The sequence below is a fragment of the Podarcis cretensis genome (genome assembly GCF_951804945.1).
Source record: "Podarcis cretensis genome assembly, chromosome: 16".
Lineage (NCBI taxonomy): Eukaryota > Metazoa > Chordata > Lepidosauria > Squamata > Lacertidae > Podarcis > Podarcis cretensis.
The window spans coordinates 18131191-18156478 of NC_137186.1; the positions used below are offsets into that span (position 1 = coordinate 18131191).

Here is a 25288-nt window from a genome sequence, read left to right on the forward strand (position 1 = left end):
CACACTTCTCTGAGGTCTCTCAGCCTCACTCACCTCACAGAGTGTTTGTTGTGGGGGAGGAAGGGAAAGGAGAATGTTAGCCGCTTTGAGACTCCTTAAAGGGAGTGAAAGGCGGGATATCAAATCCAAACTCTTCTTCTTCTTCTTAACTATGTGCTGTGTGAAGTTGTAGGCTTACCCAATGCCAATGGATGTGCCAACCTCCCACTGTGAGCCAGGATTGCAATGGAAGGTGATGGGCAAGGGATGGGATAAAGTCGAGGTGCGTGCTGTTCTCCCTACTGCTGTCTTTTTTTGAACTTGTTTGTGCAATGGAAATGTAAGGATTTGCTTGTCCAGCCCCAGCAAATGTCTCACCAGAAGCCCATCGTGAAGCTCACAAAGATGAGAGCCAGGAGGTAACTGGTTTCCCTCTTAGGCCAAATAATTTTGCACCGCCATTAAGCTGCATGAATTGAATAAACAAGTTTCTCTCCCCCCACAGTATTCATTCTGCTTTGTCGGTCATGGAGAGGGACACAGAGGCACTGCACCTCTTTGCTGGTCCCATGAGAAGCACAGTCTTTGTTAAGGTACAAATATAGGAGGAATCGCCATGGATGCCAATGCCACTGAAATCTCAAGAGCCATGATCCAGGGAAGGGAAAGAGGCATGCAGAGCCCTGGTGTCCAGATTGTGGGGAAGCCTGTTGGGCCAACCCCCCTCCCTGCTGTCTATAGAGTCTGGGGATTTTACCAGGCATTGCCCACATACTCTCATGCCTTTCGTTTGCAACCTTAATAAGGGCCAGATGTTTTGCCTCTATGTCAGTAGCTCCAAATGTGAATCCAAATTTAATGATTTAGGACAAACTAAAATAACTCAAGCAATGAGCCAGCTTTCAGGTTCCTCAGAATGCTTCTTCAGGCTGATGCTAGCCACAAGGGGGAACATTCCTGGAAATGGTTGAAGTGAGGGGTAGGGGAGCCCAAGGTGACTGTTTTAATTAGTTAGAAGTTACTTTAAGCTAGTTAGGAGGAGGAAGAGAACTTATGCAAATGAGGTTAGACAACCAAGTGCAAAAGATGTTGCTGGTGGCCCCAAAGCCTGGGGAAGATTTCTGGGATGCTAAAAAGCTTGCTCACACCTTCATCACAGTTTCCAGTTGGTCCTAATAAGTAGTGTGCATCCTACATGTGCACTTGGATTTTTATTTTCATGAAGCCAGGAAAAGTACCTGCCCCCCCCCCAATGTTTTAGAGAATAATTCAACTGTCCAGGAAAATGACCCTAGGAATGGACCTTCGACTATGTAAAATGATAGGGCCTTAGCAGGGTGAGGATGTACATGCCCTCCAGCCATTAGGCAAAACTATGAAATTTGGTTACTTTGACATTTATTTAGTTGGTCCTAATAAAGGCTTTTTTCCAACTATATCTTTGGATTTCTCTCTCTATTTGCAATCTGTATGTCCAATTATAAAGCAGCCCCACCCACCTGTCCTGCACATTCTCAGATGGTCCCTTTCCCCCTGCACACAGCCCCAACCAAGAACTCTATCGTTGGTTTTCTTATTAAAGACTTTTATTCAACTTTCGATAGCAAACAGAAGACACTAAGTTTGAAACGGAGTGTACCTGGTACACCGTTACAGCGATGAAGTGGCCACGAAGGGGGTGGGGGGGTTGCCTTGTGTTTTCCCCGTCCATTCCTTGGGACACGACTCTGCCATACCCCCCCCCACCCTTCTCCTACCAAAGCTCCTTTCTGGTTCCAGGCGGAAGGTGCTTTGGGGGAGGGGGTCAGTGTGCAGCACCAAAGTTTTGAGCTCAGACATGATTCAGAAGATAAAAAGACTGTAGATGGAGGTTGGAGGGGAGGGAAGAGTTGCAAGGGAGGGGAAAAAACAACACTTAAAAGGAAACCGACAACAACAAAAAGTGATTCTTTATGGTATATCGAGCGATGGCATTCTCATTTAAAATACTGAAGAACAGCTTGGAAAAAGAAGACACAGTCTCTGATCCGGAGGATAAACTACACGTGGTCCATTTGATAAACAAGGCAGCAAAAAATGGGTCTTAAGTAGCAGGTGGGTTGAATGCTGGTTCAGGCAAACCCAAGGGGGCCGAGGGGCTGAAAGCAGGAAAAAGGTAGCGTTCGCTCGAGGGGCATCGAATACTTGCCTTCATGGAATGCAGGGCTCCCCTGTGCTGCTTCTCCACCCCTCTTTTTCTCTTTCTGTGAGCCAAATTGCCCCCCACTCTTCCAGAAAAAAACAGAACCGAGATAAAGGAAGTCAGGGACTCTGTCAACCTAATCCAAAGAAAATTCACCCAAAATTCAACAAAATCCTAGGCTGCAGGAAAGATGGGCAGAGTCGATTAAACAGACTTGGGAGACACTGGAAAGGCCTGGATCCCTGTGCAAATCCTCTTGACTTGCCTCTCTCTTCCCCTCGCCCCATCTGAAATAGCTTCCTAGCCAACGTCTGGCTGCCTTCTCCTTGAGCCTCCCCCCCACCCTGCCGCAAAAAATAGACTGGGACAGGCGGGCAAGGACAATGTCCGCCCCTCCCTCTGCAAAGCCATGGGAATCGTAACGGTGGAGGCCTCTCTTGCTACCCAAGGAAAGGACTCGCACAGGTTCTCAGGGACCCTCCCGACCCCTCGCTGAAAGGTGAAACTGATCACTCCGGAAACTAAGGGTTAAAGAGATCGTCTGGATGCTGTGGCGACCCAGCAGGAGATGCTAGCGGTTTCTGAAAGATGGCCGCCCTCGCCATGGCCATGGGGTGGGGACGCAGCTTCACCGGCTGCACCCATTTGCTCTCCCTCTCCCTCCTTGCTACTCGGTTCTGTAGTTTTATAGGTATCATACAATTTACAAACTGTAGTAAGGGATACTACAGGCCTGAACTGCCCCCTCCCTCGCCCCCCCCCCGTGTCAGGGAGGCTTCAGAAAGTCCATCGGTCGTGTAGGTGGCTTGTGCTGCTAAAGGAGTTGCTTGTGGAGGCCTCCGCGTTGGGTGCTTGCCGAGTGGAGTCCTCGCCGTTCAAGCTCTTCCGGCACACTGGACACGTGTCGTGCTGGGGAGGGAAAATGCGCGCGTGTGAGCAGGGGTGTGTGCTGGGAACAGCCATGCCTCCCAGAGCCGATACCTGAGATTGGGGCGGCCACATTAAGGAAAGGGCACTGCCGAAAGGCTTCCTCTGAAAAAGAGTGATGTGCAAGGGCAGCCATCTCCCCGCCACACCATCAGATGTTCCACCTCTGGACCCACTGAACACCCACACATGGGCATTCTGCACTGAGCCTGTGGGGTTTGCCTCCCCTTGGGAATGCTGACTAACGCCGGGCACAAATATTTTGATTAAAAATAAATTAACATGCCCAGGCTCAAACTGTGCAATGGCTCTCTCCAACATATGATTGGAGGAATCAGCACGTTGTATGTATCGACATGAAAGCCTGGTGTAAAAATTATACCCATGCATGGATGTCAAGCAGATCCACGTGTGAGTAAAAAAGAGAAAGAAAGAAAAAAGGCACACTCGCATTTCCTTGCATCACATACTTTCTACTTAAGACAGATGTGTTTGAATTGGCCCCAAATCACCAAGAACGCCTTCCTGGATCCTTTGAGAAGGAAGTGGATCCATTTGCAAGCTCATTCTAAAGCCTAACTCCCCCCCCAAAGGCAGCCATTGTGTACACATACACGCTCGTGTTTCTTGTCAAACTTGAAGAATTTATTCCCCCCCCCCACGCATCATGATTTGACATTTACCATCACTAAAGCATACTCAACTCGCCATTCCGTCTGCAGACGTTGCATTGAAAAGATGGAGAACACATCCACTTTTGCTCCACTCAAATAGAAAATGCATGGCATGAGCCACAACCCAGAGCACCTTCTGACACTGGAACTTCCCCGCTTGGAAAACCGCTGAACCCCCTGTGCTGTCTTGACAAAGCGCTCTGGTGTCAGGGTTTGGAAGGGCTCCAATGAACATGTGGCAGAGGCTGGGGTCCAGGGAATGACACAGGAGAGGGGGCCAGCGATTTATGGGGACTGGTGCCGGCCCTGAGGCAGGAGCCGGGGTGGAGGAGGAAAGGAAGGGCCAGAGCAGTTGAGTGGGGCGAGCAGAATGTGCTGGAGGAATGGACTGTCCAGGCAAAGGGTGGGGCAGTTGAATCCCTGCCATCCCCCACCTCGTTCTCTCCTAGAACCAGCAGGGGCTCGAAGAGGAAAGAGCAGCAATGGCTTCCATGTAGGAGAAGCCTCAGGTGGTGTGCACGTACCCATCAGATCAGGGGTACATAAACTGGGGGTGGGGGGCTGGTCTCACTGCTGCTGCAACTGCTCCATAGGCATGGACGTGGGAACAGTAGCTGAGATTATTGAAGTGTGTGTGTCTGGGGCACCTTAGGAGCTGCTGTATGCTGCACTTTTGATAATAACTATCAGATCCTTAGCTGTGGGGTGCTCAGGACACCTGGAGACTCCTGTCTGGGCAGCTGGGCTACTTGAGACCCAGGCCCAAACCCCGTTAGGTGGCACGTGGCTCTCTGCCAAAAGCCTTTGGCAGAATCTGCCAATTCAGAGCCTCAGGACAGCCAAAAGGTCCGGCCTCAGATACTCTGGTGCCCGAGGTTAAGTCAGTCACACCCTAGTGCTCTTGGGAAGCTTTTGTTCATTGTGCAGGAGAACTTCCAACTGAATAGTGCCCTGGAGACCAGGTCCGTATTCCACTGCAGCACCCAATATCTGTGGCCACCCCTCGTCCCACAGGAGAGCTGCCCTGTGCCAGGCAGGATGCCCTAGTGCCAGTCTCCACCTGACCCCAAGCCAACAGGGAAGCCAACTTACCAGCTCTAACCATGGCACAATGCAGCTGCTGTGGAAGTAGTGATTGCACGGGAGTTGCCGGACCTGTTCCGCCACAGTGTAGTCCTCTTTACACACAGGGCACTCCAAACCCATATCTGCGGGAGAAAACAGGGCAGGGTCACGTGAGGGCAGCAACACGCCAGCTCTCTAGGATGAGGCAAGAAGTACATGTCCTGCTTGCAGGCTGGCAGCACAAGAGGCAAGAGAAGTGAAAAGGCAACTGGGGTAAGAACACCGGAATGAAGAGCCGAGTTCAGAACAGTGGGATAACCAGTCTCGTATAACCAACATGCTTAATGCCTGAAGGGGTTAATACCATAGAGTAAGCTGTCCTGCCAGGCTTAGTGAGATCAAGTGTTCACCTTGGGAGGAACTGGGTAATCAAGCTTACTGTTCAATCTCCCTTCAAGCTCAGCATATGAGGAGGTCTGAGCTGGTTGCTCCAGTCCGCATGGCTCTCACAAGCCATTCTTGAGTTCCTATACCAATAATTTAGGAACTTCGACTGCTATGGAACTAAGCCAAGTTCTACTGCCAGAAGCACATGAATATGACCCTTGGAAAGTTTGTAAGCAAACCATTTTTAACTTACCAAACTTGTGGTCTTCTTCTATGCTAGGGAAAGAACGAAGTTTTGGAACTCACAAGGGCATATTTTGAAGGTCTAACAGCCTATAGTTCCACACTTTACTTTGCTGCATATTTTGTGACTTTAAATCTCTGCAGGAGTTCTCACACCAGAGGACTTGCCCCAAACTTGGATTTTGGCATTGGCTGCTAGGCAGCTATTGGGGGAAAGGGGAAGTAGAGAAGGAGGTTACCGGAGAACCAAAGAGTGAGAAAAAGACTAGGAAGGCATGTGCATGCGAGACCGTATTATTCTGTGGAAGGAGCTTTTCAGACTGTCTCTGGGCTTGATGTTGTTGAGGGAGAAAGATAAAAAGGGAGGGGGAAGAAGCCAACTTAAGATCACTCAGGGAAGGGTCTTGGTTTCTTGGGAGGACAAATTCATGGAGGAACAGACTACTGATGGCTACTATCCACAATGACTATGCTCCTCCTCCATGGCTGGAGGCAGTAAATGCTTCTGAATAGCAATTTCTGGAAACCACAGGAGGAGAGAGGGCTCTTATGCTTGGATCCTGTTTGCAGGCTTCCCAATGAGGCATCTGGTTGGCTACTGGCCTGATCCAGCAGCCTCTTCTTATGTTCACCTGCTACTTTGCCCCAGGTTCAATCCTCAGCATCTCCAGGTTGAGGAAAAACTTGCCTGAGACCCTGGAGAGCTGCAGCTAATCTATAGAGACAGTGCTGAGCTAGAAGGACCGATTGCCTGACTCCTACTCTGCACAGTGAGGTTTGGAAGATTTGCTTAATGCAAGCAGATCTCTAGAACTGGTACCTGAAACCTGCTTGCCTTTGGTATCACTGCCTGTGAGACTGCAAACCGGTGGGGCCAGCCTGATAGACAAGACACAAAAGAAAAACGGACTGGGGAGGGAAGAGGAGAGCTAGTGTGCAACTGGGGTTCTAGAGTAAATCCACAATGCCTGGAGAGCCCCACGAGCTGTTGTCCAGTTCCTTAAATCAGAATCAGAGGGAACTACAGAGGATTGCAGCTGGAAAGCAGTTCATTTAATGCTGTGGAGCTAAGCTGAGCTGGAGGTTGATGCTGGCAGTTCTCTGGAATTTGGTCTGGGTGCTCAGTCCAGAGCAACAGAAGAAAGCAAACCCTTCCCAATTTTAGGTTATATTTTAGTGATCAAGATTTAGTAGATATTTTTAATTGCCGCTATATCTGAATTGTCTCTGTTATACCCAACTATAATTCAATGTATTCCTGTTGTGTTTTATGATTTTCCTGATATTGTAAGTGAGCCGGAATTGGTCTGTGACCGTAATAATAGAATTCAATTCAAACCCTTCCAAACAACACATTTACAAAAGCGTTAAGTTATCAGGAAGCAGGAACTACTTACCAACTTGTTCCTGAGTGACGGTCACTGTCGGGAGAGAAGAAATCTTCTCTTTGTCTGCCGGGGGAGGCCCTGTGTTCTCCAGCTGTCCCAGGAGCTGCAGGGGGAGAGGAAGGATGGGTTGGTGTGAGGGAAGAGAACTGGAATCGCTCCACAGATTATTTGGTCTGACAACATGAAGTTTAATGGGAACTGAACTGAATGAGGGGGGGGGGGTGAACGTTCACAACATTTACTAGTCATCCATCAAGAAATATTAAGACAGCTGCCTTCAGAACATTTGACCTTCAGGAATCCCTTTCCACGCTGACTGGGTGCGGCGCAGGATCCTAGGGGTGCTACAGGGCACCCATTTAATTTGTGCTAAGCCTGTGGAGCCTCAGCAGCAGCTCAAATGGAATCATAGAGCTGTAGAGTTGGAAGGGACCCCCCCACAGGGCCATCTAGTTCCCCCCCAGCTCTGCAATAAAGGAATCAGAACTAAAGAAACCCTGGCAGGTGTCCACCTGACCTCTGTTTAAAAATTGCACACATACTGAATGCAGCCATGGCTCAGGTGGAGTGATCAGAGCCTTTACCTGTGTGACGACAGCATCAAGGCCGCTCTGTCCCCAGGCATAGTCCCCAGGACTCGAGTGCAACATGCCCCCCCTGCAAGAGGGAAAGAAAGAAAGAGTCACTCAGGGTGGGGGCATGAGAAGGAAGCAGCACGCCCACTGCTGCCCAGCTTCCATGTCATAGGATATCAAGGGCCTATACAGCATTGGTTCAACCTTTATCATGCTTCTGCGGCTCCAAACTTGTTCTTCTGGAGTCAGTTCTGGGGGTGGAGGAAGCCAGGGCTGGGGGAGCCCATTATCTTCCCAAAATAAAACAGTGACGAGCAAGTGAGGAAACACTTTTGCATGACTAATTATCTTCTTAAAATCTCTCCACCACAAACAAATATCCTCCCCAGCTTCAGTAAGTAACAGTTCCTTAGATTTGCACAGAGGGCTTGAGAAATGCAGGAAAATAGCAAAGTAGTTTGATGGTTTGTTTGTGCCTGGATGTGTGTGTGCTCTATAAGGAAGGATTTTAAAATAACCCTGAAAGTGGGGAGTGTCTTCTGTGTTTCACTCTCCTTCTACCCACCAATTCATCCCCCCCCCCCACAAGCAATCTCCCTCCTCCTTAACAGTCACCCAGCTTTATGGGGACAGGGAGAATGTTGCAGGAAAGGACCGTATTTGCATGTGTGTCCTGTGCTATGTGTTTCTCGCCTTCCTTCCCTGCAGTAACAAAATATTTCTGCTTCTGATCTTAATCTTGTTTTGCCCCCCGCTTCGCCCACCATGTGTGCACTAATTCTGGGAAAGCCAGGCTGGAGCTGCCATGGGGAATGCGTCAGTTTGGCCCTGCAGAGCAGTGCTGTTGCTTGGGTTCCCATCGATGTATGCATTCCCACTTACACACACACCAAAAATGGTGCCAAAAAGAGGTGGGTGCAAAATGGGGAAGTCCCCACTTTCGCGTACCCATTTGCATACATTTGAGTTTAGACACATACTTTGTAAAGAAAAAAGACATAGGATTGCAAATAATGTCCCATACTCACCAGGACAGAGGAGGAGACCCAGGAATTGCTGAATTCGCAAAGAAGCCTGCAAAGATCTGCTGTATTATTCTAGCCAGGAGATGGGAGACAAAACAAAAACATGTAAGAAAGAGGTAGAAAAGTAAAGTGGAGGTGGCAGTGCCATCATCCAGGAGAGGAAGCTGAGCAAGCCTTAACAGACTGATCATTGCACTTGCTTCCAGGGACTGGCACCCTCTTTGTCCAGTACATGAAGCATATGGGATGTTACATTAATTCGGGAGTGGCCAATGTGGCGCCCTCTAGGTGGTGTCAGACTACAGCCCCCATCATTCCTGATCACTAGCCACACTGCTGGGCATTGTAGTCCAACAACACACAGAGGGTACCACATTGGCTTTCCCTGCATTAGTGAGGCAACCAACAGGATGCGAGATGGGCAGGGCAGACCTACAGACCTGACAGATATATACAAGGCAAGAACAGTCACCAGTTTGCAGCAATGCTGTCTTTTTAGCTAGGCCACACCAGCTGAACTCCTTGGTTATGTGAAAGAACCCTAATCCAGCTTAAGCCCCAAATGAATAGAATCAAACATGGAGATAAATTCTATGTTTCAGGTTTCTTGAAGTCTTCCAGTAGAGACTCTTGGAAGTCAGAAGCAGCAGTGTGGTGGACAGACATGTGAAGACCACCCTCTTGCCCCAGACGGGAGGAATTTCCCTACCCCAGACCTTCATATCTCCTGTTAGCCTCCAAGAGCAACTGAACATACTATTCCCCTCCAGATCAGATCCTGGATCCTCTCAACCTTTCTCAACCTGTGGGTCCCCAGATGTTGTTGAACTATAACTCCCATCACCCCTAGCTAGCGAGGCCAGAGCTCAGGGATTATGGGAGTTGTAGTCCAACAACATCTGGGGACCCACAGGTTGAGAACCGCTGCTCCAAGTCCTCCAAATCCTTACCCTTCAATGGCAGGTGATCTGTCAGGCCGTGCGCTGACCCGGGATCTGTACCTCCGCGTCATGGGCAGTCGGAGGGGTCTGCTTGGTCCCCAGAGGTCTGCGTGGGCTTGGTGGCCCCTTTCGTTGTCTCTGCCATCATGATCCATAGAGTTGCTTGGGAACTGGAAGACCATAGAACGATGCAACTGGTCCCAAAACTGGAGGAAGCAAATGAAAGCGCATCAAGAAGTCAACTTCTAAAGGGCCAGAAATCAAATGGGGTAATAAATTCTAGCCCAGCAGTTTCAGGGGTTCTTGAAGCTTTCCTGCGATGACTGGAGACTCTCAAAATTCAGAAGCAGTCCCTCAGCCAATGTCTATGCCACGAGAAAAGCAGGATTTACTAAGCAGAGCTCTTCTGATCAGACAGACAAACCCATGTTCTCTTCTGGCTTACAAAAACTTCTCCACCCACTCGCTTGCAAGCCATGCCAAGTCTCCGCAGGAGAGGGGCTATTTACAAACCTGAAAGGCTCATCATGGGGGCCTCCTGCTTCCAAGGCTTTGTATGCTGGGCCAGCTGGAAGGAAATTGCTTTGCCCCCTGCCCCCAGGAAGTGATACCCAGCACTGTATGGCCCTGCTCTGCGGCACGTTGTCAGTGGTTGTGCGGTGGGATACCCCCAGGTTTGGTGTAGGCTCAGGCAAGCAAGAAACAGCTGTCACCAGGCCACATCAAAACTGTGCATTCAGTCTCATTGCTGCCCACTTTTTCATGGGCACTTAAGATAATCCTGTCTCAGTGGGAATTTGTTTAGTCAAGACCTTTCGGCTTTGGCTGTTTTTGCTTCCATTTGCTCTGCATTGTTTTAATTCTCTTAGTTTGCTTTACCATTTTCCTTTTATTCTATACCATTCTATTTGTTATAAAAGCACACTCCCTTTGCAACCGCCAAGCATTGCCAGGCTGCACAGTGGTTAAAATGCTGAGATCAGGGCTGGCCCAACATTCACCTGGCAATGATGGTCGCTGGGTGAACCCTGGGTGTGTCACTCACATGAAATGTCTCTCAGTCTAACCCACCCCACAGGGCTGTTGTGAGGATAGAATGGGAGGGGGAGGAACCATGCACATACTGCCTTGAGTTCATTGGAAAATAATAATAATAATAATAATAATAATAATAATAATAATCACATCAATATGTAAACGCCTTCTGGGCAAGTCCTTTTCCAGACCTCACTGCTCCAGCTAGGCTGCGACCGGTGCTGTTTTTGGATAGATAAGCTGTCTGGGCTGCTCCCTTGCTAAGTCAGCACAATATGACAGCCGCTGATGAGCAAAAAAAGACGACAGAACTAAGGAGAAGAGAAGCAGCACACTGGCCACTTTGTGCTTTGAGGACTTGAGGAAGAAAGGCAAAATCTTGACTGAAAATGTGTGCAGACCTTATGCTCCTGCAATCTTCCTGGAGATGTAGCAAAGCAGCAGAGCATCTGCTTTGCATGCAGATGGCCCCGGGTTCAACCCCTAGGTGGGAGATGGTCTGAAGAGGCCACCAGGATGCTTACATTGCTATCCTATGGAGACCTGGAGGCAGGGGGCCTGCTCAGATATGCAGCTCACAAGGCAGCCTGGAACGCATACAGGACAAACACAGGAAAAAAGGAGGGAGGTGCCTTAGACAGAGTCAGACCTTTTGGTCCATCTTGCTCAGTTTTGTCCAAACGGACTGGCAGCAGCCCTCTGGGGTTGCAGGAATGAGGGATTTCCACCCAGCCCAACCTGGAGAGGCTGCTGTGAACTGAACCTGGAACCTTCTGCCTTTGATGCACACACTTTGCCACTGAGCGTGCCTCTGGAAGAACACCTGAGCTGCTTGCATACTTGGGGACTTCCTCTGCAGCTTTTGGTTCCGTGGACCTGAGGGTTGGACCAAATGACCTTTTGGGTCACTTCCAATTCGACCACTCTATGATTCTTTGGTCTACACAGCGCCACAGGAGCTTTGGCTTCTCTGTTCCCCATGGCAGCTCACAGGCCACCTCAGACCCTCTTCCCCACCAGGCTGTGCTCCCATCAGATGCCTGGCTGTAAAGCACCAGTGGTGGTATAGCAGTCTGAGTGCTGAACTAGGTCCTGGAAGACCAGGGTTCAAATCCCCACTCAGCCATGAACCTCCCTGGGTGACCTTCGGCCAGTCGCTGCCTGTCAGCCTAACCTACCTCAAAGGGCTGTTGTGGGGATTTAAATGAGGAGCAGGAGAACCACGCACACCACCTTCAGCTCCATGGAGAAAAAGTGGGGTATACAGTGGTACCTTGGGTTAAGTACTTAATTCGTTCCGGAGGTCCGTACTTAACCTGAAACTGTTCTTAACCTGAAGCACCACTTTAGCTCATGGGGCCTCCTGCTGCCGCCGCGCCGCCGGAGCCCGATTTCTGTTCTTATCCTGAAGCAAAGTTCTTAACCTGAAGCACTATTTCTGGGTTAGCGGAGTCTGTAACCTGAAGCGTATGTAACCTGAAGAGTATGTAACCCAAGGTACCACTGTAAATGGAATAAATAAAGAGCAACATGGTCTCTCCGCAGGATAGTACCCCACTGAGCAGGAAATAATTATAACAGAAGCAATGTGGGAAAGAACTTGCCAGCCTGGGCCTGGGGCATTGCATCCACCTCTTCACTGAGCAACACTGCTTGCCCTCGTCTGTGTGCAAGCCAAGAGGCTCTTATAACACGCAAGGCACCAGGCCAGCCTGCCTGCTGCTGCTGCCAGAACCTCTTTGACTCAGACACACACCTGGGGACTCAGGCGATCCGAAACCCACCTGCCACTGAGCCCTGGCAGGTAAGCAGAGCCTCCCAGATCAACTGACTTGGGGAGGGACTCTGGAGCAGCTTCCAGGCAGGGCAAGATGAAATTTAAGCCAACTGGCTGGATCCTGTTCACAGTTTAGGTACCCTTATCTCACTCCACCAGCATGTTGGGAGGGAGGCTTGCTTTCTCCATCATGTGAGTCTCTATGTGCAATCTTAAGCAGTATAGCTTAAGACACAGGATTGGCAACCACCTCTGTGGGGGGTCAAAAAGACAACCTGGCAGAGTTCTATGGCCCATGGAGCCAAGAGCTGGGCAACTTTAAAAACTTGATGGGGAGTGTTCCCAGAAAATAGTGGGGTGCCTTTCGATGGCCCAACTCCCCAAGCTTGTTACTGGTCAGAGATTCATGATCTGAGGCAGAAATCCAGTGAAAGCAAAGCTGATCTTTTATTATCTGTTGCAAAAGTGCCCCCCCCCCTTTGTTAGGAGGTGAAGGACACAAAACCAAGAAAACCCCCACTTTTTTTAAAGGTTTGCCTTTCTGCATGGAGAAGGACACCCCCTTTTTGCAAATGTCAGAGATATATCACACATAAGGTGGGGCTACAGTGGCTCAGGCAGCTCAAGGTGTGACATTTCTGAGGATTTAGCAAGTTTCACAGGGTTCCAGACACAAAGCGTTTGCATTTGATGAAGACAAGCAGGATGCCAAGCAGGCATTCCCTATACAAAGCATCTGAGCAAACAATGGCAGATTCAGGAACTTCCCCTGATGGCCATTGATCTCTGGCTGGAGAAATCATGGAGGATTTCCCACAATGCAAAGAGGCAAGTTCCATGGGGAAACTCAGGTCTTCCTTGTTTTAACAGGCTAGAGTAAAAGTACCTGGCATAAGTATACACTTATTTTCAGGTCCATCCTGGGGACATGTGGCACACACAGATGTACAGTGGTACCTCAGGTTACGTACTTAATTCATTCCGGAGGTCCGTTCTTAACCTGAAACTGTTCTTAACCTGAAGCACCACTTTAGCTAATGGGGCCTCCTGCTGCCGCCACGCTGCCGGAGCACGATTTCTGTTCTCATCCTGAAGCAAAGTTCTTAACCTTAAGCACTATTTCTGGGTTAGCGGAGTCTGTAACCTGAAGCGTATGTAACCCGAGGTACCACTGTATAGAGAAAGCAAACGAGGGGAGGGTATGCAATGGACATTTTTCTGGTAACGGGTGATTTCAGAAAATGACTGATCTTTGCTTTATCTCCCTCTTCTCCACGAAAAGCCCCCTGAGCAACCTTCACATCTAATGCTAAGCTAGAGTTTTGTGAAAGGGTGTGCCTCAGTGGCAGAGCCTCTGCTTTGCAAGCTGAAGGTCCCAGGTTCAATCCCTGGCATCTCCAGGTAGGGCCGAGAGAGACTTGCTGGAAGAGGGAAGCAGGTGATCTTTTGTAGGTCTGTCTCTCTGGCATTTTCAGGAAACCCTTTCAAATTTGGGCTAAGGTGTACAAAATCTATGTCTAATTCTGCACAGCACACAAACAAAGCAGCTCATGAGAGAAAATCCCGGAATTAAACCAGAAAAAGCAAGAACAAAATTCTATGACAGAAGCGAGCTGAGGGGCACCACACCTGTGCAACAGCTAACCTTTCAAAGTGTGACACTGGGCAACCCTGCCTGCCTCCATGTTATATCGCCCACAGAGCCTCAAAACAGAAAGGGAGCAACTGTCTATTTCTGCCACAGCAGCGGCAAAGCTATGGCAGCAGAATCTGAGTTCAGGATGAGCTCAGAGACTGAAACCTAGCTGAGGTCACCTGAAAAGGAAGCGGGTTCTGACAGGCTGAGTGTAGATGCTAAATCCAGGTTGAGCCAACACACAGTAGGCAGCCCAGACCTCTATGTTTAAGAAAACTGCTCATGGCTGGGAGAATTTGAAGCAACCTGGGAAAAGTTCAGAAAAGAGGCAGACATTTTAAAGCTTTAAAGTTGTGGGGCTAGAGACTTTCATAAAATAAAGTAACAAAAATAAAAACAATTCTAGTCCTAATGGTTTATGCCTGTTCCCTGGGGGACTTGCCAGAATCCAAGCTCAAGCAATTTCCAGATACTCTGTATAAGATTCATCTTGCCTGGGCTTCCTCTCAGTGACTGGTTTAAGGTGGCTCACAGCTTCCAAACACAGAACAGCTTACCTGGGCATTTCGCTAGACTAGGATTCAGAGAAGCTTTAATGCCCAAAGGTTCATGTAAATAATGCTACACTCAAAGTCCACCACCCCCACCTCCATTTACAACTCTAGTGTATTACATGGCATGATGGGATGCCACTGGATAAGAACAAGTCCCAACCCCAACACACACACACACACACACACACACACACACCAAGATACATGAATGGGGTGATGGTTTTGCCCCTAGCTTCCATCTTCCCGTTTTAATATACTGCCAGTTGTCATGAACTTTGGGAAGCCAGGCAAGGAAGAAATGGGAAGGTTAGTTTTAAATTCGTCCAAGCTACAAGGCTGGACTGAACTGTCAGGGGTCCTTTACCTTTTTAGAACCACCAGACACCTCTTATATGATTTGGCATTCCTTTACCATGGATCCATCATTTTCAAAAGAACACTTGTCCCAAGACTGGCAAATCTGGAGCTATCCAAATCTGGAACACTAATATTTATGTGAAGACAACATTTATTCTCACTTTTTTCCTCCATGACTTGGACTTTGTTATTTTAACCCACGTGGAACTGTACTTATTTTACGTGCCTATCTATAGTTTTGTTTTTCATCTTTCAATTTTCATCTGTTGTTATAACTGTTCGGTTTTCTATACCTTATGAAATGAAATAAAAAAAACCTTCACCCAAAAAATAATAAAGCTGCCCTCCCTCCTTCCTCTGAGTGCCTGCCCACTTCTTCGAAGCAGAGGCTTGCCTCATACTCCAAAAGCCACCTCTCTCAGGAGGTATTAACAACAGTCATCAACCTAAATATATAAATCACTTCAGCCCAATGCTATAATTAACTGTGCTTGTGATGCATTTGCAAAACCCAAAAGGATCCATCAAACACCCCACAGAACTTAGTAACCTTTTACAGAAGATTACAAACCAACACAGCTTGAAAACAAAAGTCCCGCTAGCCAAGGATAGCTTTATTTTTGGCACAATGCAATTGCAACCTCAAGGTTCTAGTCCCTATCATTTGAGAGGACTGCCTCTGTCACATCAACTTCTTCTTGAGATGATTCTTGGCAGTACAAAAAGTATCAATAACCGAGAATGGCCCTCTCTCCTCTCAGCTGCCCCCACAAAGTATCCCGCATGGAGTATCCGAGGAAAGCGCAGCAAAATGACAATTCATTTACCTCCATTTTACACAGTTCTGAAAGCCGCAGTCAAATTGTTAACAGGAAAAAGTCTCACCTCTGCAAATGTGGTGGAAGGGCTGTCGTCTATCCCGCTGCTGCCGCCTTCTAAAAAACTGAAGGAGAAAAATCTGGTGAGGGAGAGCAGCAGTTGCTTCCAGAAATATAACTGCCAGAGCCTGCCTCTAAGGGGAGTGGGGTGGGCAGGGCCAAGGGCTAAAAACAGAGGCTGAAGGCCACGTAATTAGCAACCAAGGAAACAGGGTGAAAACAGGGTGCTGGCGAGGGGGAGGTAAGAGGGGCTGAAGACAACGTGGCTGAAGAATGAGGTATATCTTATCAGTTCCTGAAATTATATCAATCTAATTCCTCCTTGCTGTCTCAGCCCAGGGTCACTACCTTGCAAATCTCTAATCTAAGTAAGAAACTGGACCTGCCATTCCCACGTCCAAATTCGGCATCCCAGCCCAGGGGCATTATTATCCAACCCATCCCCAAAAGCATTACTGCAGACCCTCACCTGTTTTGGCAGCAGAAACAAAATTATAGAAAATTATACTAAAGCAGACCCAGCACAGGAAAGTGTGGAGAGGTTTAAACCACTCCACCATTTGAGGGCAAGACAACTCTAAAGTCTTCTTTTTTAAATTATGGACTGTGATTCATAATTTAAAAAAGAAGTTCAGATGGCAACCCTGAGCTAGATTAAGAACTCTGAGAACTTAAGAAAAAAAAGTCATTTGATCTAGGGACAGTCCACACATATATTGGCCTATTCCTACCTCTTTTTCTTAATGGTAACATGGCCCATTCATAACGAAAGAATATTTTTCACAACTGTGAGCAAGGCAGCGGGGGGAGGTAAGTGAAGACAAGCTACAACAATTAACTATAACGTTGTTCTCCGCTCCTGTTCAGGCTGCACAGAAAAAGCATTTTGGTTCCTGAAATTCATTCTGATTGTGCAGATAAAATAAAACTGATATTATTCTATGGGGGGAGGTATTAGTGTGTGGAAACATTCAAGATCCAAGGATCCCCAGGCACACACCTCCAGATGGAGGAGAAGTCAGACGCCATCTTGGCACCCAGGCATCTTCACTTGGTCGCAACTGGCTGATCGCAGGTGCAAAATGCTAATTTTGAACACTGAGAGTCAGGTGGATCACTTGACAAAAGGAAGAGGTGTGAACTCCCTTCATCAGCTGATCTGCAGGCATAAGCTGAAGGGAGGGGCTTGTAGCATGTGCAAGAGCGAGAAGGGGATCACACCCACCTTTGGCACATTCATCAGCTTATGGCCCCCAGAGTGAACGTGGCCCTTGAGTCAGAAAAGAGTTGGCCATCCCTGCCCTAGTCATTGTGCTGGACTGGCCCCAAAGGCCGCTGCCACACATCACAGGCAACAAACTGGAAGTCCCTCCCTGGAGAGCTTGCCTGCCCCAAGCCTGCTGGTCAGTCTGGCCTGGAAGCACTTTATCCTGTTAATCTGGAACCTGCTTGGCTAACATGTGTATCACACCCAGCAGTTATGGTATGTTTTATGCTCACAATAGAGCGGCCACAATGGATCAAAATGGATGGCACCGGGCCATGTTTGGGTCTCTAGAAGCTGCTTGGACCTTGGTGCACAGATTTGCTCTTTTGATAAAAGCTCACAGAGACCTTGGCGTTCTGATTAGAGTTAGCATAAAAGCAGGCCTCTCGCCTAAACAAAAGGGGGAGCGTAACATGTTCCGACAGCCAACATTGGAAGTGTTTCAAAGGTCCCTGTGTGGGGAACTGCTGATGCAGCAAGGGTCCCAAGTTGCTCCCCCTGCCAGGTGCAACATGGTCAAGCATAGTCCATATTTTATGTGGGCTTCTCCCATGCAAACAGGAAAATTGCTGGAATTTTTTAGTGTCCCTGACCTCCCAGCCCCATGCTATCATTGATTGATACAAAAGGTGTACTGAGTTTTTCTAGTTGGTTATTCTTCTACTGTACTACATTCTGGGTGGGCACAATTCATAGAATCATAGAATCATAGAGTTGGAAGAGACCACAAGGGCCATCGAGTCCAACCCCCTGCCAAGCAGGAAACACCATCAGAGCACTCCTGACATATGGTTGTCAAGCCTCTGCTTAACGACCTCCAAAGAAGGAGACTCCACCACACTCCTTGGCAGCAAATTCCACTGTCGAACAGCTCTTACTGTCAGGAGGTTCTTCCTAATGTTTAGGTGGAATCTTCTTTCTTGTAGTTTGGAACCATTGCTCTATGTCCGCTTCTCTGGAGCAGCAGAAAACAACCTTTCTCCCTCCTCTATGTGACATCCTTTTATATATTTGAACATGGCTATCATATCACCCCTTAACCTCCTCTTCTCCAGGCTAAACATGCCCAGCTCCCTTAGCCGTTCCTCATAAGGCATCGTTTCCAGGCCTTTGACCATTTTGGTTGCCCTCCTCTGGACACGTTCCAGTTTGTCAGTGGAAACTTCAACTGTGGTACCCAGAACTGGACACAGTACTCCAGGTGAGGTCTGACCAGAGCAGAATACAGTGGCACTATTACTTCCCTGGATCTAGATGCTATACTCCTATTGATGCAGCCCAGAATTGCATTGGCTTTTTTAGCTGCCGCGTCACACTGTTGGCTCATGTCAAGTTTGTGGTCAACTAAGACTCCTAGATTCTTTTCACATGTACTGCTCTCAAGCCAGGTGAAATACAATTGAAATACTTGCTTTTTTCCTTTTTTGCCACCACCAGCCGCACTTTGTACCCTCTGTCTAACTACTACAAGACTTGATCTACTGCTCTAATATTTGGTAAATATGCTTTTTATTGCTTTAATATGCTAGGAAGTTAGACTGATTCCCTTTAATTGCTTTGTCAATGGTTTTTGAGTCAACGCCACTTGTTAATCCACATGCAATAGTCAATTTTCTATTTTCAGCAAATATCCCATATCATTCATAATTCCATTTCACATCATTTCCACTTTCATTTCTATTAATATCAAGATTTATATCAATAAATATCAATAAACTGAGTCCAACAACATAAGGAGGGCTTCCACCCAAAGGTTCTCCTTTCCTGCCATACAGGATTATTTCTCCAGCTATCATTTTTGTGAAATATCTTGCAACGTAAATATCTTGTCTGCCAAGATGTTTAAGCCATTCTGAAACCTCACTGCAGCCATGAAGACCACCTGTGGCTTTGGGAGAGGGTGCTAAATTCTTATTTTTAAGAGGTCCCCAGAACCCTTTCACAGAACTACAATCCCAAGGGATTCTGGGCCAAGTGCCAATGACATCTACAGTAAGTGAAGGGGCGCCCTTCGGTGTAAAAATGGGATTTATTTCTTCACAGAGTAAACTCAATGCTTCCATTTTACAGATGAAAGGGAGTGGGCCAAGGTTACCCACTGTGCCCATTGTATTTGGGAAGGGCCAGTGTAGGAGACTGGGAGACCAGGGTTCAAATCCCCACTAGGCAGTGAAGCTCAGTGGTGACTTTGGGCCATTCTCTGCCTATCCTACCTCACAGGGTTGCTGTGAGAATAAATGAGAGGGAGGCAGGGAGGGAGGACCATGCATGTCACCTAGAGCTCCTTCAAAAAAAGGCAGGATAACAATGTAATAAAAGTGAATGGATGATCATGTCAACTGGCGTCCATTGAGGCCCAAATACTGAATGCTGCAACACCCTGGCACCTTGGCACCAAGTTCTGACAATGAAAGGTGGGCTTTTATCGTCTGCAATGACACACACTCACACATCCCTCAAGCATGGCAGGGCAGACCTTAGAAAATCAGACATGTCAGTGGAGGATATAAATAAACGTGAGAGGTAAATGGAGCCTCTGGGTTCAGAGGCAGTCTGGCTGCTGAGTACCTGGTACTGGGGGTGAACATGGAAGGAGTGTTGTCTTCCTGTCTTATTTGCCAGATTCCCAAAGGCACCTGACTGAGCTCTCTTGGAAAGAGAATGCTGGACTAATTGGGCCTCGGTCTGATCCAACAGGACTCTTTTATCCTTAGGAGCAGGGCTAGAGCGACAAAGAGCGCCCCACAAATCACCCCTCCCACCCAGCACCAAATCTATGCAGGGCTGAATCAGCGCTTCCACCTCCCAAAGTGACTAGAGGTGCTGGGAGGCGGGGGGGAGTGAGGAGCAGGCCATTTTTCCAGCTTTGAAGGTGACACTGAGTCAGACGTTCCTGAAGACCGTTTCCAAATTTGGCAGCTGGATCTTAAACCGTCGCACGAGGTTTGTTTTTTAAATCTAGCGTGCGTGTCACCGATTGCTCAGGATAAAATATAGCCAGGTCTCTGACTTGGCATGATTTTTCATTTCTGTCTACCACCACCTTCTCTCTGGGAAGAGTCAAAATGCAGAAAAAGCTGAAAGTCAGACCTTGGGGGAAAATAATGAGCTCTTTCTCACTGCTATTACCAATGAACACTAGAAGCTGCATTATACAGAGTCAGACCCTTGGCCCAACTAGCCCAGTAGTGTCTACAGTGACTGGAAGCAGCTCTCCAGGGGTCTCTAGCACTGCCAGCAGTGGGTATTGATTCTGGGACCTTCTGCATGCAAACTTAAGAAGGCGGAACAGATTATTTAGCCCAGAGTATTCTGACTGACATGGGACGCGGGTGGCGCTGTGGTTTAAACCACAGAGCCTAGGACTTGCTGATGAGAAGGTCGGCGGTTCGAATCCCTGCGACGGGGTGAGCTCCTGTTGCTTGGTCCCTGCTCCTGCCAACCTAGCAGTTCGAAAGCACGTCAAAGTGCAAGTAGATAAATAAGTACCGCTCTGGCAGGAAGGTAAACGGCGTTTCCATACGCTGCTCTGGTTGGCCAGAAGCGGATTAGTCATGCTGGCCACATGACCCGGAAGCTGTACGCTGGCTGCCTCGGCCAATAAAGTGAGATGAGCGCTGCAACCCCAGTCGGCCATGACTAGACCTAATGGTCCCTTTACCTTTCCCCCAAGGTCCCTTTACCTTTATTCTGACTGACACAACTGAGAGGTCCCCCCCCCCACAAAAAAATCTGAACGAGACTTCACCCCCACCTCTAACATTTTCTTCTGTGTGAGTCAAAGCAATGGAGGTCTTTAGCCTATCTGCAAACCACAAAGTTCTCCACTTATACAGCCCAGCTGCTCTCTCCTGTTAGCCTGCATTTCAGCCAAGGCTGTGTCTGTGCCACAACTCTATGGAAGTGAGGAAAGCCCACAGGAGGTGAATACTCCTGACCAAACAGAGCCATCGGATGTCAGCCACCTGGGAAGTTACAGGTGCGATGTCTCTATCAGAGTGGTCCTCAAACTTTTTTGGCCACTGCCCCCTTGGTTCCATAAACAAATCCCCAGTGCCCCCTACCTTATAAAAAAAATTATTAAAAATAGCAGTTTGCATGACCCACTAAGAAAGGTAACAACACAATAACATTTAAACCAGTAACAACTGCATATTTATTCAAAATCCAATTAAAACTGTTTAGTTCAATTAATTTAACAAAATTGACGAATTTGATCCAGCAATGCTACCTTCAAAGTCTGATAGTCATTTACACCTCTAGTGCCCTCTTGCCGTCTCTTTAACTCTTAGCAGCCCCCTAGGTAATCCCACTGCCTCGCAGGAGGCAGTTCCCACCCAGTTTGGGAACCATAGACCTATTGTATAAAATGGTGCAGAATTCAGCCAACCTGCTTTGAAGGTTTTAAAAGAAACAAAAAACAGCCAAGCGGTATATTATTTTTATGAAATAAACGAATAAATAAAATAAACACCAAAAGAGGTAGCATATCCATCAGTAGAAGAAACACTTGGCGGGGAGAGGGTAGATATGAGAAATCTAGCAACATTAGGGGAGTCTCTGAGGGTGAAAGATACCTGGAATCATCTGTCACTTCTTCAATAAAGCCAGACTCACATCTGGGACAAGTGTACTCCTGCAGAGGAAGAGAAAAGGGAAGGTGGCTTTAGGCTGAGAATGGTGGAGCCTACACAGTCAACAACACAAAAACAAGCCCACAGACTTTTTTAGGTTCATGGGAACATTTGGATATTTGAGAGTACACTGCCCGTTCTTGTCACCCATTGCAAATGAAACACACCCACATCCACCTGAGAAAAAGTGCATGTACACATAGAAGTTGCTTTCCCAAGAGATCTTGATTTAGTTGCACTCCCTCTGAAGGAGCAGGTACACAGCTTGGGGGAACTTCTGGATCCCCATCACTTGAGGCTCAGGTGGTCTCGGTGGCACAGAGAGCCTTCAATCAGCTCCGGCTGCTGACCCAGCTGTACCCCTATCTGGACAAGGCTGGCCTAACTTCTGTTGTCTTTGCTCTGGTAGCCACTCAGTTAGATTACTGCATCTCGTCATACATTGGGCTGCCTCTGAAGAATTTGGAAACTTCAGCTGGTGCACAATTCAGTGGCCAGGTTGCTCACTGAGGCAAGACAGTTTGAGTATATGCCAATCCTGGCCCTACTGCACTAGCTGCCAATTAGTTTCCAGGCCCAATTCAAAGTGCTGGTTTTGACCTATAAAGTCTTAAAACAGCTGAGGACTGTAATACCTCAAGGACCGCCTCTCCCTACATGACCTGACCCAGACTCTGGAATCATCATGTGAGGCCCTTCTTCATGTGCCTCCTCCATGAGAAGTCTGGTGGGTGGCAACACGAGAGAGGGCCTTTTCTGTGGTGGCTCCCCATTTGTGGAATGCTCTCCCCAGGGAGGCTCGCCTGGCTTCTTCATTATATATCTTTTGGTGCCAGGCAAAAACTTTCCTCTTCTCCCATGTTTTTGGCTAATTAAATAACCTATGGTCTTTTAAACGGTGGGGAGTATTGCTTTTGTTTGTTATTGTGGTGTGCATATTTGTGTTTTTATATTGTGAACTGCCCTGTGATCTTCAGATGAAGGGCAGTATAGAAATTTGATGAATAGTAAAATAATAAATAACTGATAGTAAAGTATAAATAATCAGTCTTCGAAAACACACAGAGTTGGAAGAGGAAGTGGGAAAGAATGTCACTCTTGCCACTTCCTTCTTCAGATCTCCATATTTTTCAAGGGAGTAAAAGGTAAACACCAAAGGGTGTTTAGCCTTCCACCTTATGAGCACCACTCTGCTGACCTCTGGTGTAGGCGCTCATCGTTCTAGAGGCCCTAAATCAAACCCAGTCCCCTGAAGGGGGTCACCTTCAGTTGCCAGTCCTCTCATTCATCCACAGAAATGAAAACAGGAATCCTATCAAATTTAAGCAGCTCATCTGTCTGCCCCATCACTCTCCACCTTATCTCTTCACACAAAGGCCTTCTGATAAGGGCCTGCAACTGCTGCTGATGGATGGATGCCAGCAGGAGCTCAAGGTGGCGTATGTGGTTCTCCTCCTCATTTCATCCCCACCACAACCTGGTGATGTAAGCTAGGTGGGGGGGGGGGGAGTGACTGGTCCAAGGTCATCCACTGAGTTTCATGGCCGAGTGGGTACTCCAACCACTGCATCATGGTGGCTCTTCCCCTGTAGGAAAGACTGGCAGGGTGGTGTTTGTTTGGTTGCTTGGAGCATCATGACTTCGAGCACCCAAAGTGGTATCCCGTCAGCATGCCCTGCAGGGAAGTTTGCTGTTTTGCAGCTGAAACACCTCCAGGCACCTCAGCAACAAAGATGGGTATGGAGGCAGTGGCTGGTGGGGAGGTAGACCCCGTACAACTGCTGAAACAGTTACCATATTTTTCGCCCCATAGGACGCACCAAGTTTTTTGGGGGGGAAATAAAGGGGAAAAAAATATTTCTCCCCCAGGCGCTTGTGGGGCCGGCAGCGGGGAGAAGCGCTGCGCCTCCCACGCTGTCCCCGGACAGCACCTCCCAGCTGTCCCCAGAGCTTGCGGGGCTGGCAGCGGGGAGAAGCACGCGCCTCCCCGCCGTCAGCCTCCAAACCACATCAGGAGACAGTGGGATGGCGGCGTTCCGCCTCCCCGCTGTCCCCCGACCTTGTGGGGCTGGCGCTGCGGCTCTCCTGAAGCCTGCATTCGCCCCATAGGACGCACACACATTTCCCCTTCATTTTTGGAGGGGAAAACGTGCGTCTTATAGGGCGAAAAATATGGTACTGCCCAGCTCTACAGTCCACTTGCCATATTTGCCGGGGCAAGTGAAAATGTGAAATGCTGGATAACAATCTGGAGGGATTTCGCTACCTGGTCAGGGGAAGGTCAGGCATGTTCTGAACAAAGGCTAAATCCTGTTGGTGTGTCCTGCGAACAGAATGTTTGGAAGGATCTTCTTATGCTCATTCCTATCCAGTGTTGCCCTTTTTTTTATTGCATGTCGTCAAGTTGTGTGTTTTGCCTTTGTTTCATGCTTTACAATACCCTGAAATCTGACACAATGAAGGGTGGCATAAAAATGTTGTAAATAAATAAAGGAAGGACGTGGGCTGTGACAGCTGGGAGCCCAGAAGCCAGAAAGATGGAGAGACTTTCTGTGCCTTGCATAGAGCTCTGTCTCTCCCCCCCCCCTTGATTGCTCAAACTAGGAATAAATTATGCAAATCACTTTTTTAAAAGATGACAAGACTGATGCAGGCAAAACTAATTATGCCAATCATTTATACAGGTTGCAGAATCCACTAGGATTGGCTGGCACTACTAGGATTGGCAATCATAATGATCAAGCACAGAGAACACAGTCCTGAAATGGTAGATATTATTATTAATAATACAATTCATTATCCACCCTTCACCCCTATGTCCCAGGGCAGGTTACAACAATTAAAACACAATATTAAAATCATTCCAAAACAACTTAACATGACCGAAATAAGGTGGGTCCTAAAAATATACACCTCAAGTGTCAAAAGCTAGGCTAAAAAGTTGCATCTTCAGCATTCGCCAGAAGCTATGCAATGCAGGTGCCAGACACACCTCCATGGAGAGGGAATTCCACAACCTAGGGGTCACCACAGAGAAGACAATCTCCTGTGCCTGCCCCCCTGAGCTTCTGTGGGTGGTGGAACAACCAAGAGGCCCCTTCTGTTGATTTTTGCACCCAATAGGGTCTGTAGGGCAGGGGGCAATCTTTCAGGTATTTGGGGCATGAGTCTAATTTAAGGCTTTAAACAGCAATGTGAACTGGGCCCAGAAACGAACTATCAAGCTGTGCAGCTGTTTCAAAACAGAGGTTATATAGGGCTGTGAAGTTTGTAAGAGAAGGACAGCTATACCGCTCTGCATCACACACTTGGTTTTGTTGCATAGGGGAATCAGTCCCAGAGAAGATCCCCGATAAAATGAAAACCGGCTTAGGGCTGTGTTTGTTTCTCGAGTGCCAGTTCCATCACAAATCACATGGCCCAATTCATCAGTTATGGCTTCCAACTCACAAGGGTTCCTCAGAACCGCCATCAAGAGATATTCTCACTGCCCGGCCTCATCATTCAGCAAAGAAGACTCAACGCGCCATGCCCGAGGCTGCAAAAAGGATGGACTTGTGGGCAAATGCAGCTCCAAGCAGTCACAGAAACACAATTGTTTAGAGATGCACCAGTAGGAGGGCAGCTCAGCTAAGGCATCGAAATGAGCTGTATGAGAGCCATGAATTTTTTGGCTGTAAAACTATTCTAGGCTTTGGGGCAGAGGGAGAGGATACGTACAAAGCCCAGGGCTCCTCTTCACACCTCCTCCTGCCATCTTTGGA

General features: G+C 48.0%; 1 protein-coding gene across 2 annotated transcripts in view; it reads right to left on the reverse strand.

The window, feature by feature from the left end:
- Window positions 1-1547: 1547 nt before the first annotated feature.
- The window catches only part of RNF115 (ring finger protein 115), a 41851-nt gene continuing 18110 nt past the window's right edge, over window positions 1548-25288 (reverse strand). For both annotated transcript variants that reach the window (XM_079957121.1, XM_079957122.1), the window contains exons 2-9: window positions 21468-21526; window positions 15631-15688; window positions 9396-9592; window positions 8449-8517; window positions 7430-7502; window positions 6855-6948; window positions 4855-4970; window positions 1548-3070 (exon numbers count right to left, since the gene is read on the reverse strand). In XM_079957121.1, the coding sequence (XP_079813247.1) occupies window positions 2939-3070; window positions 4855-4970; window positions 6855-6948; window positions 7430-7502; window positions 8449-8517; window positions 9396-9592; window positions 15631-15688; window positions 21468-21526 (798 nt within the window). In that variant the 3' untranslated portion in view covers window positions 1548-2938. The remainder of the gene's footprint in view (window positions 3071-4854; window positions 4971-6854; window positions 6949-7429; window positions 7503-8448; window positions 8518-9395; window positions 9593-15630; window positions 15689-21467; window positions 21527-25288) is intronic.